Raw genomic sequence first — 20,176 nt, 5'->3', positions numbered from 1 at the left:
AAAATAACAACATCAAAGTGTTAAGTATTCAATGACCATCTAACATCTCTGTACCATAGAACACTGAGCAGTAGTATATTTTGGTTAAAAGAAATTTTAAACAAAATACTACCAACCTGAACTCAACAATCAGAGCTGCAAAGCAAACAGACTATTCTCTGATACAGAAAGAAATGCAATTTTTCACTTTATTTTTCCACAGGTATTCCAATATACAGTTATAAATAAAATCAATTCAGCACACAAACTTTATTAAATAATGTCTAAATATACAAATAAGAAGACACACGCTGTCAAGTTACAGTTTTTAATTAAGTTACAGGCTTTTATCAATGACAATGTCTACTTTGCTATGCAGGGGAGGTCCCCAATCTCTGAAACACGTTCAAAGATGGGTTAATCCTTACAAAGCATAAAAGTTAAGGTTTGCTTTATTCCAAATACCATTCTTCCATTTACTGGTAACAGTTGTTACTTTTGTGCTTTTTCTTAAGGGAACATCAGCTGCTTTTTTTCCTCCTTATGTCTGCCAAAAAGATCTACTTGCTAGCATGAGTGTATTGTTTTGTAATTGCTACTTTGGAAGTTTGCCACTCCTTTGATTACAAAAGCTTGCAATTCTCCCTTTCACGGGAGTTCTCCAAACAGCAGCAAATAAGTTTAAAAACAAAACAAAGATTTTAAACCAAACTGGCAGGGGAGCCACAAACACACAGTACTAGAAAACATTTTCACTTCTTATTTCGAAATTATGATTACAAGTTAACAATACCTTTTTAAAAAAAAGACATGTTTTACTACTACAACTCCACACCTTCACTAATACCTTTACACAAAATTATTTTATTCATGAGTGAAAGTAAGCTAATTGGGGTGAGGTGTTACTCAATGGAAGGCAGGGATGGTGTAGACTGGCCCACTGCTTCTCAACCTAACCTGCAAAACGTCCGAGTAGGTTAAATACAAAGCAATTTAAATAGCACGCTTAAAACGTGAGAAAGCCTGTCAGCAGCATCCATAACGTTTAACAAAGGGAGAAAACAGTTGAGCCTCACACCGAAGGAGTACTTTGACACACCCTCCCACAGGGGAAGAGAGGAGAGAAACGCAGCCATCCCTTTACCGACAGCTCACCGTCCCTCTCCACCCGCGCAGCGGAGAGAAGAAAGGGACCCCTCCCTCCTCCTGCCCCTTAGCGAGGCACCCCCGACCCCCAAGAGACAGCCAGGGGAGGTATCGCCGCTGCTCCCCTTCCCCGGCCGAACGGCCCCCCGCGGCAGCCATGGAAAGCAGCAGGGGGAGGAGGAGGCTGCACGCACCTCGCCTCCAGCAGCAGCGGGGTCGCCGGCCACTTCGCCGCCAGCCGGGCCGTCACGGACCGGGAGGAGGCTGGAGCCCTGCCGCAAGAGCACGGCTGGGCACCCAGGAGGGCGAGGAGGAGGAGGGCAGGCAGCAGCGGCCAGCCCGCCATGAGGAGAACGGGGCGGCGAGGAGCCCTCAGGGCGGCCGCAGCCCCCTCAGCCTCGGCGTGCGCCCCGCCCACACGGCCTCCGCCTTTGCTCCTATTGGCTGGGCTGTACCCTCGCTCTTGGGCTATTGGTCAGCGCAGAGACCAGTCAGGGGCTGACGCCAAAGGAAATAGCGGGGCTGCCCAGGCTCGCGCGGTGACACGCGGCGCTGGGGGCGGAGCGCGGGCGGCACGCCGCGCGGCTCGCGCCGCCGCGCAAGCGCGGGAGCTGCGTTAACGCCGCCTCCCTGAGGCGGGGGGTCCCTCTGCTGAGGTGGGGACGTTTTCGTTATTTTTTTTTTTTTTTTATACTTCTGGGGTTGTCTGAGGAGTCTTGAGTTTTGCGTAGGGTCTCTTTAGGCTTCAGCTGTGGGGCTCTGCCGTTCCCCGTGAGCGGTTCTAACGGCAGTGGCCGCTCGCAGCTGAGGAGAGGCCGGGCGGTGTTACCCCGGAGCGGGCACAGCAGCTGCCTCCCCTGACGCTCCCCAAACCTCCCGGTGCTTCTGCTAGTGCTTGGACCTACGTGGCTGTTCTCCCTCGGCCTTCACCAGGGTAAAAATAGTGGCTAAGATCTTACTAAGTGTGAGCAGCTGTCGTAGATTAACCCCAGACAGCAGCTAAGCACCACGCAGCTGCTCTATCACTCCCCCCGCCCCTCAGATAGACAGGGGAAAGAAAAATACAACAAAAGGCTCGTGGGAGGTAAGGACAGGGAGAGATCGCTGAACCAATTGCGGTCAAGGGCAAAACAGAGTCGACTTAGGGAAAATTAACTATTTACTGCCAATCAAATCAGAGTAGGGTAATTAGAAATAAAGCCAAATCTTAAAACACCTTCCCCCCCCCTCCTTTCTTCCCAGGCAGCGCTTCACTCCCCAAATTCTCTACCTAACCCTCCCAGCAGCACAGGGGGACATGGAATGGGGATTCTGGTCAGTTTGTCACATGTTGTTTCTGCTGCTCCTTCCTCCTTGGGGAGGACTCCTCACACTCTTCCCCTGCTCCACCGTGGGGTCCCTCCCATGGGAGACAGTCCTCCATGAACTTTTCCAACATGGGTCCTTCCCGTGGGCTGCAGTTCTTCACAAACTGCTCCAGTGTGGGTCAGGCATGGACTGCTCCAGCACGGGTCCCCCGTGGGGTCGCAAGTCTTGCCAGAAAACCTGCTCCACTGCGGGCTTCCCACAGGGTCACAGCCTCCTTGAGGCATCCCCCTGCTCTGGCATGGGGTTCTGCATGGGCTGCAGGTGGAGATCTGCTCCACCGTGGACCCCCATGGGCTGCAGGGGGACAGCCTGCCTCACCATGGTCTTCACCACAGACTGCAGGTGAACCTCTGCTCCGGCACCTGGAGCACCTCCTCCCCCTCCTTCTTCACTGACCTGGGGGTCTGCAGGGTTGTTTCTCTTACATGTTCTCACTTCTCTCCCCAGCTGCAGTTTCTGACCCACAGCAACGTTTTGTTCCCTTCTTAAATACGTTATCACAGAGGCGCTACCACTGTTGCTGATTGGCTTGGCCTTGGCCAGCAGCAGGTCCATCTTGGAGCCAGCTGGCATTGGCTCCATGGGACATAAAGGAAGCTTCTAGCAGCTTCTCACAAAAGCCACCCCTGTAACCCCCCTGCTACCAAAACCTTGCCATGCAAATCCAATGCAGCAGCTTCATACAGAATATATATACATATATTCATATGTAGTGGTTGCTGGAAGGGGGAAGTACTTAATTTTTCCCGCCCTCAAAGTGAAAGTTTTCCAAACCAATTTATTTTGCTCACAATCATTTCCTGACTCTTTAAAGCTGCTGTGTGGATGGCAGGAGCCAGTTAGGGCACTAGTCTAAGGAGCAGGCTGTGGATTGCATAGTTTGGTTTGTTAGTGGTCAGGACTGGTCAGTATAACATCATATGTACAAACAAAAGCAATCTGTTTGCCAGGTGTTCTCAAACTATGGTACAGAAACTCTGGCCAAACAAAATGCCTGTACTTAACATGCTGCTGGGTCTTTATCATCCAAAAGTACGATACAGACAACCTTGAGGGTTGTTCATATGTAAATTCAGCCTGGGGCCTTTGTGTTTGATCTTATTTGGACTTATTCTCACAAATTTGTGCTGTTATAAGAACTCAGACAATTTTCAGGTACCACTGTGACATATCAGTGATGCCAACTTTAATATAAATCAGTTGATTTAAGTTAACCTTACCTAAGACTGGTACTCCAGCCTTCATATACCTCTGTAGAAATAATGAAAACCACAGGAGTATTTCTCTTGGTTCATGTGTAAGGCCATTAGAAATAATGAAATTCAGCATCTTTTATATGGAGAAAAGTTCTGACATGCTGTCTAAGCATCTTTTTTCTTTCATATTGACAGTTCAGAAGCTGCTGCTGCTAACAGGGATGGCATGGCCAGAGTACTATACAGATGAGTAAGTCTGGGCCCCTTGTGTTTCTGTGCTAATAACCCATGTATGTGGCCAAACTCTTGCATCCACAGAAAGTAAACACGCATGTGATGAATGGATAAAAGACACTTCCACCACTCCCTAGCAGAGTTCAAAATGCATTTGAGGGACTTAGTAGAACTCACGCTACACTTGTTCTGCCCAGAATAGGCTATAGCTGTTTTATATTGACCATCTACCAAAAAAACCCCAACCCCAACAATCCATCTATGGTTAAAGGAGTTAGTAACAAGACACTTTTTGCTGTTTCTTCAGCCAAAACTGAAATTTACTAAGCACATTCCCCATGTATATACATTTACCACACATTTTTCATAACTTCATACAATACTCTGTATTTGGGATGATGGATGCATCTACCTTACCCTAATCTATCAATTACTTTTCTATATAAAGTTGCTGTATTACGTTTTGGTTGATATTGATATTGAAGAGGCTGCTATTGTTGTTTAAATGTGAATTCTTAATAGCTTGTAGTTGTTTCATTGTGAGCTGTGACAATTTATGATTTGCCATACAAAAAGATAAATAAAAGTTTGTTGCCACTGGTTATGGAAATAAATCTAGCTTTGGATTCAGTGGCAAGATAAAATAGTAGCTCTGAATTAAAGGTCGGATAATTAATCTGTGGTGAACTACAGAAAATAGTTTGTCCAGTTTTTATCCTTTCTGCTTAAATTCAGAGATCTCCATGAGACAGAAAGAATCTCCCTGCCAAGGTATCTCTCTCTCTCTCTCCCATTTAGGACTACTGTTTTATTAGGTGCTTACAATTTAGGATCATATATAGGCTAAATTAAGTTGGAAGGGACCTCAGGAAGTCTCTAGTCCAACCTCCTGCTCAAAGCAGGGTCAGCTCTGAGGTCCAGTCAAGTCTTGGAAAAAATCCAAGGCCGGCACCTGTACAACCTCCCTGGGTAACCTGATCCATTGCTTAAGATGCAGTTCTGATTGCTCCTCAGAAAGAAATACATTATCTTCCTTAAAAAAGCTTTTGCATATTTATTCATCTTCCCTCTGCTTTGTTACCTTAGCTACATTCTAGCCACAAAGAGCCAATACACACTTTTGAAAAATTTATTTCTTTACATTTGGACAAAGGCAGATTTTAATCTTTTAAGCAGTGTGCAAACCTAGAAGATGGTGAGCAGACTTAATCTTCATTTCTACAGCAGAATTTTTTTGTGATTAAGTATTCCAAATAACACTTGGCCATTCTTGTACGTACGTTCCATATTTATGTGAGAAAACCCCTTAGTTCTCTGAAACCGTTTTTCAGCAGAACAGAAAAACAATTACAGCAAAATTTTAAAATTATTCATGCCACAGCTGCGCAAATAAGAATTGATTATCATAGCTGTTTCAGTGTGAATAGAGGAAGTGATTAATGAACGCTTCTCAGTAAGATGCAAATGTTTTATAGTATAAGTCACAGTGAGCTATGTCTATTTAATAGAAACAGTAGCAATAAGTGAAAATAAGTTGAACGTCATCAGTGTATTCAGTTAGCTGAAAATAAAACTTTATTTTTTAACAGATTGAAAACAATTTTTGAGCTGAAATGCTCCCTTTCTCCCTAACTTGTAATGTAAATGTCAAACACAAGTCAGAAGAGATACCTGTTAACTGGTTATTAATTGACGGCCTCCTGAGCAGTAACTGCTGGCATCCTTTTACCTTGCTGTGAGATTGGCGGCCAGTCTCTTCAGAACCTGTCAATGTCACTTCTGACAGGCATCTGAGGTGTTTCCCTGATGAGATTAAGGGTGCTGTACTGCATTGCTTTTTGTCCATTCCATTGAAAATAAAGACCAACCTGGGTTACTTGATTAGCAAATCTCAATATAGTAGTATTATATAATAAACAATGCAACATGTAGTCTGCTAGTTCTTCATTTTGCTTTGCAGGGATGAGCAAGTGAAAGAAAAATTGATGCAGAAGTAACATGAGCTTGGTTTCAACAGCTCATGGAAGCTGCTCAGTGGCAACCTTCTGGCAAACAGAGTTTATGCTGCTTTGCTATGCCTACACATGCAGCTGCAGTGACAGTAAATGGCTCTCTTGCAGTATGCTTCTCTTTCCAGCTTTATTAAAAAAGAAAAGAAACTGAAGCAACATTTTGCTTTGTAAAATAAACATGGAAGTTACAGCTGCTTATTTAAAATAACCCACCTCAGAAATGTAAAGAATATACTTCCCAGGCCAGATCAACAAACTTCCTACAAATCTCTGGGCATGTCTGTACCGCACAGTGGAGAACAGTAAAATGTGGCCGTAATGGGGAATGCAGCTTCATGTGGATACACCAGCTCAAGTTCATAAGCAATGCCACTGCTCTGCTGCACCAACAGGATAGTGTGATTGTATTGATTTCTGGATTGTACTGTATCACACAGGTGAAACACCGGTGATACAAAAATTAGCATAAAATATACAATAAGGCTATTACATCACCATTGTTAATCATTCAAATAATAGCCACATGCTTGTACATGGTTTGTCATATGCAAATGTTTGAGAGATTATAACTTCAGTAGTCAAAATATTTATAAATAAAAAGTACTAAGTTCAGTATTTTTACATTAATTCATAAGCTGGTATGTGCAATGAAGTGCCTCAGGACAATTCTGGCCACATAGTGCAACAGCACCATCAAAAAAGACTTTAGTGTGAAGGTACAGGTGCATTCACTGAGAAAATACAGTATTTCCCAGAACAGAGGAGTAGGATTTGACTTGTAGGCCTATCATGTATGAATCAAAAGGTGCTATTGCTACATGCAAGGTGGAACATATAAAGATAAAATACCTGTACAACAAAGTATATCAGTGATTTTTCCTTTTTAGTCAGCTCAGTGAGTCAAGTTCTGAATCCTTTCCAGGATGGCTAAGAAAATGTAAGTTGGAAAATTAGCCAATGAGTCCTGAACGCGCACTCAACCAAGTCACCTTTGACAGAAGCGAGGACTGCAGAATCACGACATACTGTCTACTTAAAGCCAAGTGCAGTTTTTCTTTGAAGAAACTCTTCTATCCTTTTTAAACTGGTTCAGAATTGCAATTGTGTTTTCACCTGTGCAGCTTTGTGTGTAGACTGCACCATCCAGCGTCCTCCAGTGAAGGCATATGCTGGGAGGCAGGGCTGTTTGACGCAGCAGCTCCTGGCTCAGGCTGAATTACAGACTCAGCAGGAGCGAGGAACCACTGCTATGTGAGGAGGCGTGTGCTCCTAAAGAGGTAACTTCTGCAGTAACTCCCTGTTGCCGGCTGTGCACGGAGCAGTGTTTGGGCCACAGCAGAAGCCAGGCACCGGGGCCAGCTGCTCACAGGCTGCGTGTCTCTGAGCAGCCGGCCAGAGGAATCTTGTGTTTATCCCTTACTTCCCACTGAATGTCTTGCTAGCACACCTCCAATGCAGGAAAGAAAAATATAATGCACCTCCTAGAAGGATGCTCCCCTCGGCATTATGTCATTCTAATTTCAGAGAGTGGTGACACTTAGGATTACACCCTGTCTTTTATGGGGCTGTGACTCTTGACTGGAAAAGGTGCTGAGCAACCTGAGGTAACTTTGAAGCTGGTCCTGCTTTATGCTCAAGTAGAACAAGATGGCCTTCAGCCCGCTCTTCCAACCGGACTATGTTGTGTGATTTGGTATTCTACTGATTTAGAACTTGCTTAGCATAACTTGCTTAGCATTACTAGCTAAATTTGCTGAAGCCTTAGACCACAAGCCGTGAACTTTCACCTAGATGGGTTGAACTTTTACTACTTAAGTAAAAGAAGGCCCCAGAGCTGGTTCAAGCCAGAAGATAAGGAAGCTACAATGTCAGCAGAAGCTGCAACCTTAGAAATAAGAAAAGAGATGGTGTGCCTAGGGACAATGAAGGGACCCAGTAAAGAATGGGAAGACCCCAGACCTTAATATTACTATCGATCCGAACTGTCGTGTGAGGAGTGGGGAACTTAGATGGTAAGGGTATAATTGCCCAGGGATTTCTTTGTTCGGGGTCTCTCTTTGGAGCCACCTGCCTTGAGCTGTATTGCTCTTAATAAAAAGGACTTCATAGAAGAATCTCTTTTCAGCTTATTGATTCAGCAGAAACCTAGAGTCAAACTCTGTTATGGTAGCTGGCATGCGTAATTTCCATAACAACTATTCTGTGACTCTTAAGTGTAATTTATTTTAATTAAGACTTTATGTAGCTAAAGCAAAACAGAAGAAGCCATGCTGCTTTATTGTTTGAAATACAATAGATTTGTTTCCAGTGGAACAAATTCCAATGCTGCTTTTCAGATTTTGCTATGTCCCTTCTCATTGGTCTGTCATTTTGGTAATGTTAGTAGCAAACTAGTAGATAGGTTTCTCGCCTGTCAGGGCTCATTTCAGCTCACTTCTCAAATGTGAAAAAGAATACTTATGGACAAGTCATCTAAAGCTATTCCTTCCAATAATTTATGCTGAATTTCTTTAGAGGGAACATAGAAGTATTGCTTTTGAATGACGCAAATTAATATTTTATGTCCTTTTCAATTAATCTGAGTATATAAAATTTCCAATTTTTATGATTTATACACAAAACTAATTATAATCCATTGTGAAGACAGCTTTAAAAATCAATGTAAAAAATAACAGTTACACATAAATGAAAGAGAAGCAAAAAGTGCAGCCACAAGCTATTACACATATAATGAAAATGGATTTATTGCTCAAGTCTTTTATTACCTTCTATTATTAAAGCATTAAGAAGGTCTCTTAAGTTTAATCCAAACTGGAAAAGACACATTCACATGCACATATATATGATATTCCAGGCAAATATATATATGCTAAAGGACACTGTGAGAATTAAAGCTCCCAGAAGAAAATTAGAAATTATGATTCCCACATCTCTGAAGTCAGCATGGTGTATCTGTCAATGAATTATAAAACGTGTACTTTAAAATGTTCATAAACCGTGGAAAATTCAGGAATTACAGTTTTTTAGCCCTGGAACATACACATATAAATTCAATCCTAGGTTTGTAGTAGCCTAGCACATTTCTTTGGTTCCAATGGCACTAGCCACTCAAAAATCCAAGGAAGTACAGTCCCAGAGAAATAACAGGTCAGTGAACACTAAACTAACTGCAAAGTTGTGGTTTATATCTGCATATGAAGAGATTCAAATATGCATATTTCTGGAGCTTTGCACCTGTGTATTGAAGTGATTGCACGTAATTAGCAATGTGATTATCAAATATGTTTTCACATACCGCATATAATTAGACTTACAGAAACACACTACATTTAGAATATTTTAATGTAGATAAACTTTGAGGGCAAAAATGAAGTGTTATTAACAAAATGCAATTTGTTTAACCCTTAATGTGCTAGCTTCTGCTAATGCTACCTCCTGTATCTTTCCGCTGGTAGAGGAATTCCCAGCCATGCAAGCTTATCACAGTGGTGAGGTAAGAGCCGGTGGCATGTGCTGTGCAGGCTTTTTCACCCCTCCCTAGTGCTGCTGAAGCAGTGATGTGCAGTTCCAGGCTATGGGACACTGAAGACGTAGGAAGGAAGAAAGAGGAGGCAACAGGATTAATGCTGGATGCACGCTATCTTGATGCATACTCTTTTGAATATCTTTGTCACTAAAACAAAAGGGTCATGCATCTAGACAGATATTTGGCTAACTTCTAAGATTATACATAGGTATATATAGTAATCACATATAACTAATATCTTTTAAACTAAGGGAAAATTATGTTTATCTGTTAGTTTGTAATAAAGCTAGGTTTCTAGCTGGAAACCTCATCTTTATTTCAGTTTTCCATTATTCTTTGATCATGACTTCCTAGATTAAATGAAGTTAAATCAGAAATATGCTGCTGGTACTGGTTATTCACATTTGTCAAACTGCTGTTCATACTATAGTTTTGATAACTCTGACAGTTATAAACAATTTACTATATTATATTAGGTTGATATATTTAGGCCTCTGTTGTGGTTTAACCCCAGCCAGCAGCTAAGCACCAGGCAGCCGCTCACTCACTCCTCCCCGCTCCTACTGGGACAGGGAGGAGAATCAAAAAAAAGTAAAACTCATGGGTTGAGACAAGTATGATTTAATAACTAAAGTAAGATAAAATACAACTCTAACTACAACAATAATAAAATACAATAGTAATAGTAATGAAAAAGTATATAACAAAAATAAAATAAAAAAAAAGCCCAAGAAAAGGCAAGTGATGCACAATGCAATTGCTCACCACCCACTGACCGATGCCTGGGCAGCGATCCACCCCTCCCAGCCAACTCCCCCCAGTTTATATACTGAGCATGACGTTCCATGGTATGGAATATCCCTTTGGCTAGTTCAGGTCAGCAGTCCTGGCCATGCTTCCTCCCAGCTTCTTGCACACCTACTCGCTGGCAGAGCATGGGAAACTGAAAAATCCTTAAGTTAGGATGTGCGCTACTTAGCAACAACTAAAACATCAGTGTGTTCTCAACACTATTTTCATACTAAATCCAAAACACACTGTACCAGCTACTAAGAAGAAAATTAACTCTATCCCATCTGAAACCAGGACAGCCTCCTGAAAGGATTAAGATTAAATGATAGGTCTACTCTATGACACTAAAGAATGAAATGTGAGATCCTGTCTGCTGGAGGTCCTAGCAAACTTTTCCAAAAGAGTCTTTCTAAGTCTTCCTTCCAAAAGAAGGTGTAAGCTCCCATTTTCTCCACATTTTTGCTATAAACTTGGGGTTCTCAAACACTTTATTAAAGGAATGCAATTATAAAATCTCTGGACAACTTGTATCCTACTATTTCTTAGCAGTTGAGAGAGAGGATGATAATTATGTTAAAAACATCTGTATTTAAATAGCTTGACAGCATATGAATTGTTATGTTACAATCATAAACATCAATTAAAATATTTTAATGCCTGTTAATTCCCAGTTATGCTTGCACATAGCCTCGGATGAGTGTTTGGGGCTGGTAATTGTTTTACAGAACAAATTCTGATATTTCACTCACTGTCAGTGGTCTGCAAGCCACAGTGTGACTACACTGCTGTGGGCCACCTCTGTCTTCTCTTAGCAGTGCAATTCTTATTCTATTTCAGCTTTCTTTTTGCCACAAAATGATATACAATGTTGGTAGTTTGTATGTACATGCTTCTCCTCACTAAACCACTTCAACTTCAGGTGCCTGAGACCCCTTGGCTAAACAAGGTGCTTTGACCAGCCTCTATTTTCATCTCCTTTTCTGCCAGCCGGAGAATTATTCCCTCATTTTTTGCCAATTCTTAATCTGAACAAACACTCAAGCAATCTTCACCTCAACTCTCCTGCTGAATTTACAGTTTATTCATCTCAAACCTGTCACAGTGTTGAACAATTTTTCTTCCCTCTCATATTTCTTACCTAGTCATTGGTCTGTCACAGACAGACTGCAAGGCCAACAGATCCTTCTCTCTGCTGCGGGTTAGGGGAACTCTTAGTATCTTGACATTTTTTGCCATAATTTGCTGTTACAGGTTAAAATTCCCAGTTCTTATGGTAATTACAGTTCCTAGCATACTTTAATCCAAGATCATAAGATAAATTAGTGCTGGAGGCAGATGTCTCAAACCAAGACTTCAAACTGAGTATGAACATCTAACCTGTCACGTACAGTACTAGCGACTTTTCTGCACTGTGGCTTTTGTAGGTTAGCCGATTTGAGGTAATAGGAGTAATACCGCTGCAGCCTCAGCTGTGAAATAACTTACATCCCTTCATAATTAAACCTGAACTCCTCTCAGCATTTTCCAGAAGTCCAACTGAACTTTTAACTGATGGCAGGACCAGTATTTCACTGCTCTTGGTAGGATGATTTAGAGAATAAATATTACCATTCATATATTTTTACGAATACACAAAAAGACAACATTAACTCTTTGTATGGCTATACATTAGGGAAGAACCACTGATTACATGCATTTAGGTGCTTATGAAACGATAGGTAAATAAGAAAGAGTTAAGAAAAATCCCCAAATAAGAGTTGGAATCCTTCTCAGAAAGGGTTGAATTGTTCTAAAAATTCCTGTATTACATTAAAAAAAGTGCGGTTCATGAATTCAAACTTCAAAGTATCCAGGTCGGCTTGCTGAAATGAATCCAAGGAGGTCTAGTAAGAAATAGTGGCAACCCAGAAAGTGATAACAGTTCTGAACTTGCTGTGATTTTCAGTAAGGAGTTGCAGGTCAGTTGTAAAAGAAAGGTTCAGACTTGTGGACAGCTGTGAAAGCCAGATAGGGGTGCTACAAGTCTGGAAGTTGAGCCTGATCTACCATTTGCAATGCTTTTCTCCATTTTCCATCTGTATCCCACAGAGATCAGATGAAAGAGATGAAAGAGTCTGAGATCAAATACTAAAGAAATAATTTTTTTTTATCCTGGCGAGGGAAACTTCTTGGAAGATTTTTTTCGTTGATGCTGTTGGGGCTTTTTGGTTTTGCTTTTTTTGTTGTTGTTGTTTTGGGGTTTTTTTTGCATCACATCCCAAAGACTGAAAAGATGAACAAAAAAAGAAGGGAGGGGAGGCCTAGTGGATAATTTCTAATATTACTTCAGATTTATTTCTTAGAAAACACTGAAGTTTCTAGACTTCATACAAAGTTGTGATGGGGATTTGGATCAAGTTAGACCGTGTCTATCCATCGCACATCTAAAAGCCAGTCCTGAAGGAAAAGAGAAGATATGGCCTGAACAACTTTGAAAACCTTAGTAATTTGACTTCTAGACACAAACAGAGGTGCTCAAGATAAACTGATAGTGGGATAAGTTATGTTTGATGGGGACTTGCAGATTAAGACCACCTGAAAGGAAGCAGGTTTTGGGTGATGGTAAGAGGAAGAAAATATTGCTGTGATGCATATCACCAGGTGGCAGTGTTACACAGTCTTGCAACTCCTATGCGTTACTATAGCAGAAGTTTCGGGATCTTGGGAGGAATACTGATAGGATATGTATTAGTTTTTGCTAGGCAGAAGGAAGCATGTAGCAGTTTCAGAAGAGACAGATCTCTCTCTGCATTGATCTCTGTGATCAGAGTCAATTCTTGGGAGGAAGTTACAATCTGGGAACTTGGATGTTGGCTTGGACACCTTAATCTTTAAACAAGGGAATTTATTGCACGCTGTTAGACTGTTCTTCACTGGGAAAAACAAAAGACCATATGCAAATGCAGTAGCGTCCTTCACATGATTGACAGTGACTGAGTCTGTAACATTTCCACTTGTACCTGAATCTGGAAAAATAAATGTGGACGTGGTACATATGACACGCCTTTGATCTGTAATAAGTCCGCAAAGCTGCCCTACCGCTAAAGTTTGCATCATAAATATTGCAGGATTCAGAAGGCTGAGGGCTGGAAGGAATATGTGTAAGTACATCTAAGTTCTTCTGTGCACAGAACAGAAATGGGAGAGCAATTTGCTGTGTCTGTCCTGCTAAATGCTTTCCCCAGGCTATCTTCATGTTGCAGACTCCGGTTGTAGAGAAGCATACATAAACAGCCCTATGTTTAGGGGTTTAGGGTTACAAAAAACCACCCTGCATTTCATACTCTTTGCTTTCTCCCTTTGGTGCAGGACCAGCATTTGCTGCTAGTCATTTGATATTACATCTTTCAATAACTGGAATATTTGTAACTCCGCTCGAAGTATCTTCCCACTCACCAACCCTATCTGGTCATATCGTGAAGCTGCACAAATCTTTTGAACAGCAACAGTAGTCAGAGGCTCTTTGGCTAATTTGCAGGCACTGGTCACACCTCGCATCATCCTTGCTACAGTTCTGATTATAGCTGGATACCAGCAAGGCTCGCTGGTTCATGTCCCTAGTGCCACCCCATTCTCTAGGCAGTGGACTTCAGTAAGCCCTGTACGTGGCCCTTACATGCCAGAGATTTTCTTTGCTAACTAACATTCTGTAACTTCAACCCGAGTTTTGCAATGTAACTTGGCTATGCCACAGTACGAAAGGCAAGAGAGAACATAAATTTTTCTTCCTTAAATTAAAAACTGCAAATCCTCAGTGGTGTTTTCTACTTCAGTAAATTAAACATGTTCAGGAACTTTCTTGGATACTGAGGCCAAATAGCATGTCGTGGTCTGACCTACACTGAAGCTGTAATCTTGGTCACTGAGTGCTGGTTGGAAATGATTTCTGGAATGGTTTGACTCCCAAACTATGTCCAGGAGTTGTTTGGGAGAGTGCTAGTTGGCACATGCCCAAACAGGGTTACAGCGTTTTCTCATTTTTTATCTGCTACCTGCAGAGACAAAGCGCAGGAATGATCCCTGGTGCAAGAGCAAAAGATGGCCAAGTTTATGTGGTAGAAAGGAGATCTACCTATAAATATCTAGTTTTGGCATTGATCTAAAAGATCTGGCTCAAAGTTTTCAGACATGTTCCTTTTTGGGGAAACTATCTTCCCAACAACTGTAACTAAAAAAAGGTATTATAATATTTCTGTGAGCAGTTACATGGTTTTAAACAAATAAAAAAATTTACTAGAATGCTGGAAGTGATTTCAGATGTTCCAATTGTCCTAGGTCAGCATCTTACACAGGGACAATTATGAATATTCAAAGCAGAACATAGCTGATCCTTTCTCTCATAGGGAAAACATGCAGCAACATGTAAGGAATGACTTGCAGAAGCCACTGCATATGGTCTGGCACATGAGACATTGACTGAAAACATTGCTTCTATATTGTCTGCTTTCTGACTAAAGGAAATAAAAGGGGGTCATAGGTTTAATAAAGTTATTACATCCAGAAGAAGAATGGCAAGCAGGAGAAGTGAAAATTAACAAGCCTCATAATGAATTGCAACTTTACAATAAGATGGACTGGTGACAGTATAATGCATAAATTGTTTTAAAAGGAAGACTACAGCACTCAATGTGCCATTGAAATGGAAGGTTCAGTAAGTGCACATACTGACAAAAAATAAGGGAGGTTTATGGTTTAAACCTTGGAACAAATTAATCCCAGAGAGATGACTGAAGTTAACATGAGTTTATTAATTTAACAATTTTTATCCTTGTGACAAGGGAGACACCTGGGACTTGCTGCATAATGAAGAATTGGTTTATTGGAAATCTCAACTGGCTACAAGTATTGAAAAAACTCAGGTCAAGCGGTGATAAATAATTTCAAGAAACCAGTGTGAGGTAGGTGTCACTTTAATTTTACATTAACAGATCTATTAGATGTTAACCTTGTCAGACAGGTAATTGCTAAATGAAATCATACTTTTGCACCTTTGCTTCATAATATTGTTTGCCTACTCATGCATTTTGTACAAACCTGATGTTGGCACTGACACTATTTCACAGGCCCATTGCTTCAGACTAGCAAATATTGTATTGACCTTTAAAATAAATGGTAAGTATGCCAATTTTTATTTTTAGCAACTCGGAAAATGTGTTGAGTGTTACCTCAGAATTGGCAAGGAGAAGGGACTTAATGTGTTGGAATTTTAAAATAATTTTGTGTGCACATTTTCATGCATCTAGTAGAAATGACAGTAGAGCTGGCATGTAAATTTTAACAGGTGAAGGTATTTTGCCTGAAATTGTTAGGAGGAACAGGTCATTTCAGGATGATTTTATTTGAATGATTGGTGAACTCTGAGCTAAACACTGACAGCATAGGATCTTAAGGAAATATTATGTTAGAAAAAAGAGAATCCTAAATCTTACTTGTAATTCTTTTATTTTGAAATCCACAGAAACTACATTCATTTTGTAAGAGTATCTCAAAACTAGCTTGTAAGTGACTTTGGATTTTCCTTGTAGTTAAACTCTCATTGGAGATTTACAGATGAGTTGTATTCGAAAGGGAAAATGTTGGGATTGAACAGTGTTTGCAATTTTTAGGGCTTCATTTTGAACCCGGTTGTGTTCCCATTAAATCGATGGCAGCACGACTGTGTTCAGAATGACCCTTATCATCGCTTCATTGATGCTAATGAGTTACAGCCATTGACTTCTAAAGAAACTAACTGATTTTATTAAAGCTTAATCCCACAGGGCCTTGCACAGTAACGTGGACTTCTATAAAGAGAACATAAAATGCTACCAAATGAAAAGGCTATGTTCTCTGTGTAGGGATACTTAGCCTCTGCTGAGCATCGTGAGACCCAGGTTCACTCTGGTGACCCCAACTGCTGTTCGAACTAGGGCCACGTTCAGTATAACTTGGGGTGTAACTGCACACCCCGTATGCAATTGGGAAGAACTGGGTGGTGGTTGGACATGCCATGGGTTGTGACTCTACATAAAGCCACAAACCATCATTAAGAACATTAAAATTTATATGTAAAAGCCTGTCTTTGAAAGCTGCATAAACACATTAATTCATGTGGACCTGAAAGTATTTTTTTCTAGTTTCAGAAAAATGAGAGCTTTCTAAAAGTCAAGTTTTTCATTTAAACCTTATTATAAATATTTTTACTTCTCTTGTGCATCCTTTCTGTCCAGTAAAAAATATTTTTTGCCAGTCTTCATAAATCAGTCACTGTCTTGAGTAAGTTTAAATAAATAAGAATTTTAAATTTAACTGAAATTCACAATTTCTCTGTTTAGCAAATTTAGCTTTGATCTCCTTTTCATGGAGATGAAGGTACAGTGTCAACAATCTGTTATTTAATGAGAAAATCTTAAATTATAATAGTTCTGTATCTTACTTCAGTCTAAATCCTTTAGCAATGCTTTTATTCCAAATACAAATTTACCCACACAAGCCTTACTAGTGCTATTCTGCTACCAAAACAAGGCTATTTTTAATGTTGCTTTTTTTTTTTTTTTTTTGATGGTTGCTTGTTACATAATGAATAGGCTGAGGTGAGAACAAAATGCTTCTATATCTTACATGCATAAATATTTACATTTCTCAGGAATAGGCTTCCTGCCGCTTAGTAAAAGAAAGAGGTTAAAAGGCAACCTCATTAAGTCCACACTTGGGAGGCCCAGGGAGTCAGAAAGTGGGTGAGCACGGTGGTGGGCATAGCAGAGAAAAGAGTCAGGTCTCCCTAGAGGGAAGATAGATGCTCTGCTAATCTCGCTGGCAAAGAACACGGCGATTTTCCAAGACAAAAATGCTGTTTTCCACTTTGGAAAGAGTGACTGCGTGCACACCTCTTGTCATTACAGACTGAACAGGTTCATTTGACACCAGACTCTGCATTTTCTTCTGCCAAAGGATGGAGGGACCGGGCTTCCAGTACCATGGTGCGTGGCTGTACAAGGGTGAATTCCACCAGGTAAGCCATGGTGTTCTCCTCACAGAATTTCACTGAGGATAAAAGTGCATCTCTTTTGATGTCTTGGCAAGACCCAGGAACTTGCTACTCTCCGACTTTTACCAGCGTAATACCTTAACACTGCTGTGGGACCCTGGAAATGTGTATGTGTGGGTGATACGTTCGTGTATTTGAAGTCAGGTGGTGTGTGCCCTTGTTCTTGTGGTAACAACGTTTGGAATATCTCACAATGTTTAGAGTTTTAACTCCTTTTGTTTAGATTATTTTGTGGTAATTTCTATTATTTCTGACAAGCTTTAACAGGAGCTGATACTCTCTTCCAAGAGTCCAAATACTCTTACTTTCTATATAAAAATCTTCAGCTTAAAATACATTGGTCTAACTATTTTTTTTTTATTGTAAAGTTAAATGGTCCCATGGGAAGGCACTACTCTCCTGTTACCAGCCTTCCAGAGGTGAAGTTGTCTTTAGAGTTGAGCAAGAAAGTTGTTTTAGCGCTGTCAGATGTCTAATTAATGCCTCAGTAAATAAAGGCATTCTGTAATTAAATAACTGAGATGTGCAATCAGTTCTAACATGAAATGCTTTGCATATTAATTTATTCTAATCCAGGAGCTGTACAAGGCTTGTATATGGATATGAAGTGTTTGTAACAGACTTTTAAAAATATGGAGAGCTCATCGCAGACAAAACAGTGTTTTTTGACAAAACTCAGCTAAGTGTGGCCTGTAAGATAAAGGTTTCAATGTGTATTAAAAATGAATTTTCAACAGGGAAAACAACACAGTTTCAGACTGAGGATTGTTGTAAATATGTGAAGGGGCTTGAAAAATCAACTTTTAAACCTTTTAAAAAAGTAGCTGCTGGGGAATTGATGTTCCTGCCTTGGGAATATAAAGTTTGCTGCAAAGTCAGTTCAGCATTTGGGACTTTGTGCTTTGAAGACCACAAGAACCAACAGCGCTGCAGATCATCTCATCTACATTTAATTAGTTAATCCGTGTAGTAGTCGGTATTGTCCGACGCAGTTATATTGAATACTTTAACACTGGGGTTTACGGACACGGGCTGGAAACCGCAAACGGTACAAGACACCCTCCCCCCGCCCCCCCCCCCGAGCAAAAATAACGGGATATTAAGGAGTTTAAAAGGAAAAAAAAATGACGTTCTCGGTCTCCCCGCCGAGGCGCCGGCAGGGCCGCGCCAGCCGCGCCGAACCCCACAGCAGCGCAGGGGGCGCGTGCCGCCAGCGCACCTGGCGCAGCCCCCTTGTCAATCTCATTGGCTGCATTTCGCCCCGCCCCCAGCGCCTCATTGGCTGCTTCCGCCTCCCCCTCCCACCCGCGGGCGATCGGTCTCCGTCCGATACCTGGAGGGGAGCGAGGAGCGACTCCCACCGCCCCCGTTTTAACTCTCCGCCCTCTCTCATTGGCGATAGAACCGGCGTGCTAGGCTCACCCATTGGCTGCTCAGGCTGCCGGCTTTGCTCCGATTGGCTGGCGGGCGGGGGCCGCCCCGCCGGGGGGCCGAGCGGTGTGTTTGGGCTGGAGAGTTGCCGGTGGAGCGGGTTCGGGAGCTGCCGTTGCCGCCGCTGCTGCTGCCGCCGCCCGGCAGCGCTCGCCGGGGACGGCGCGAGGCGCTCCCGCCACGGCGCCTCCCGCCCGGCGGGCGGCTCCCCCCCCCCTTCACCTCAGCGGCGGGGAGCGGGTGCGGGATGGCCGCCTCGGGCGGGCCGGAGCGCGTTGCGCTGGGCTGAGCTGAGCGGTGCGGAGCGAGCCGCGGCCGCCTAGCGAGGACCATGCCGTCGGGAAGGGCTCCGGGCGCCCCTCGGCTGCGGGATCCGAGCGGGCCGTCCGTCCTGTCAGCGCCCGGCAGCGCTTAAAGCCGCGCCGCGCTGCCCCCCCCCCCCCCTCCCCGCGCATCGCCATGGACGAGCGCTTCAACAGGTGGCTGCTGCCGCCGCTGCTGGCCCTGCTCTTCTTGCTCATCGTCTACCAGTACGTGTCGCCCGCCTGCCCCGGCGCCGCCTGCCCCCGCCGCCCGCCGGCCTCCGCCGCCCGCCGCGGGGGGGGCCCGGCGGAGCGGGAGGAGGAGGAGGCGGAGGCGGCGGCGGCGGCGCTGCCGCGGTTGGCGGCCAAGTTCCCGTTCGCGCGGGGGGAGCTGTGCCGGCGGGTGCGGTTCGACATGCGGGGCCGCGACGTGATCGTCTTCCTCCACATCCAGAAGACGGGCGGCACCACCTTCGGGCGGCACCTGGTGCGCAACATCCGCCTGGAGCAGCCCTGCTACTGCCGGGCAGGGCAGAAGAAGTGCGCCTGCCACCGCCCGGGCGGCGACAAGGACACCTGGCTCTTCTCCCGCTTCTCCACCGGCTGGAGCTGCGGGCTGCACGCCGACTGGACCGAGCTCACCAGCTGCGTGCCCGCCGCTATGGAACGCCGGGGATGCGCCGGTAACCGCACCCTCAGGTCAGTGCCGGCGGCGGCGGCGGCCCTCCCTCCGCCCGCCGTCCCCCGTGGGGGGGGGACGCGGGGGACACGCGAGGTGGCGGGGAAACCCGCTGCAAGGTCTCGCCGCGGGGCTTGATTTCCACCCGCTGGAAGTCTGTGCCCGCTTTTCCCAGCGCGGTGGGAAGGCTGGCCGTCACGGTGGGTCCCGCTCCCCGGCAGTTTGGCAAGAATTGCTCGCTGCCGTCGTCACTAAGAAGCAAGCGGGGGGAATAATGAGGAAAAACAAAAAAAAAGGCTTATCTCCCGGAGGAGGTTCTAGTTCGGGCTGGTCCCCTCCCTGTTTGTTACCTGCAACGCATTCGCTTCGCCTCAAATTTGTGCTGATTCCACGTAGCGCGTGTGCAGCTGCCTTTTGTACAGGTTAGCGGGAGAGAAACTCTGCC

The 20,176-nt window shown here is 43.5% G+C and overlaps 2 protein-coding genes and 1 long non-coding RNA gene across 4 annotated transcripts in view; 2 read left to right on the top strand and 1 right to left on the bottom strand.

Annotated features, from left to right (window-relative positions):
- The window catches only part of UGGT2 (UDP-glucose glycoprotein glucosyltransferase 2), an 88,165-nt gene extending 86,642 nt beyond the window's left edge, over positions 1-1,523 (bottom strand). For both annotated transcript variants that reach the window (XR_012652909.1, XM_075045956.1), the window contains exon 1: positions 1,320-1,523. Coding sequence is in view for 1 of the 2 variants with exons in the window: in XM_075045956.1 (XP_074902057.1) it covers positions 1,320-1,471 (152 nt within the window). In the remaining variant the exon portion in view is untranslated. The remainder of the gene's footprint in view (positions 1-1,319) is intronic.
- Positions 1,524-1,672: 149 nt separating this feature from the next.
- LOC142039472 (uncharacterized) lies at positions 1,673-18,072 on the top strand. Its single transcript, XR_012652907.1, has 4 exons — positions 1,673-1,781; positions 3,885-3,939; positions 15,071-15,190; positions 17,174-18,072. It is a non-coding gene; the product is annotated as an uncharacterized LOC142039472 (long non-coding RNA).
- A 1,137-nt stretch (positions 18,073-19,209) lies between these two features.
- Positions 19,210-20,176, top strand: part of HS6ST3 (heparan sulfate 6-O-sulfotransferase 3) — a 305,740-nt gene continuing 304,773 nt past the window's right edge. Inside the window, exon 1 of the mRNA XM_075045954.1 lies at positions 19,210-19,751. Within this exon, the coding sequence (XP_074902055.1) occupies positions 19,210-19,751 (542 nt within the window). The remainder of the gene's footprint in view (positions 19,752-20,176) is intronic.

The sequence above is a fragment of the Buteo buteo genome, chromosome 14, assembly GCF_964188355.1.
Source record: "Buteo buteo chromosome 14, bButBut1.hap1.1, whole genome shotgun sequence".
Classification (NCBI taxonomy): domain Eukaryota; kingdom Metazoa; phylum Chordata; class Aves; order Accipitriformes; family Accipitridae; genus Buteo; species Buteo buteo.
This window is presented reverse-complemented; position numbering and strand designations above follow the sequence as displayed.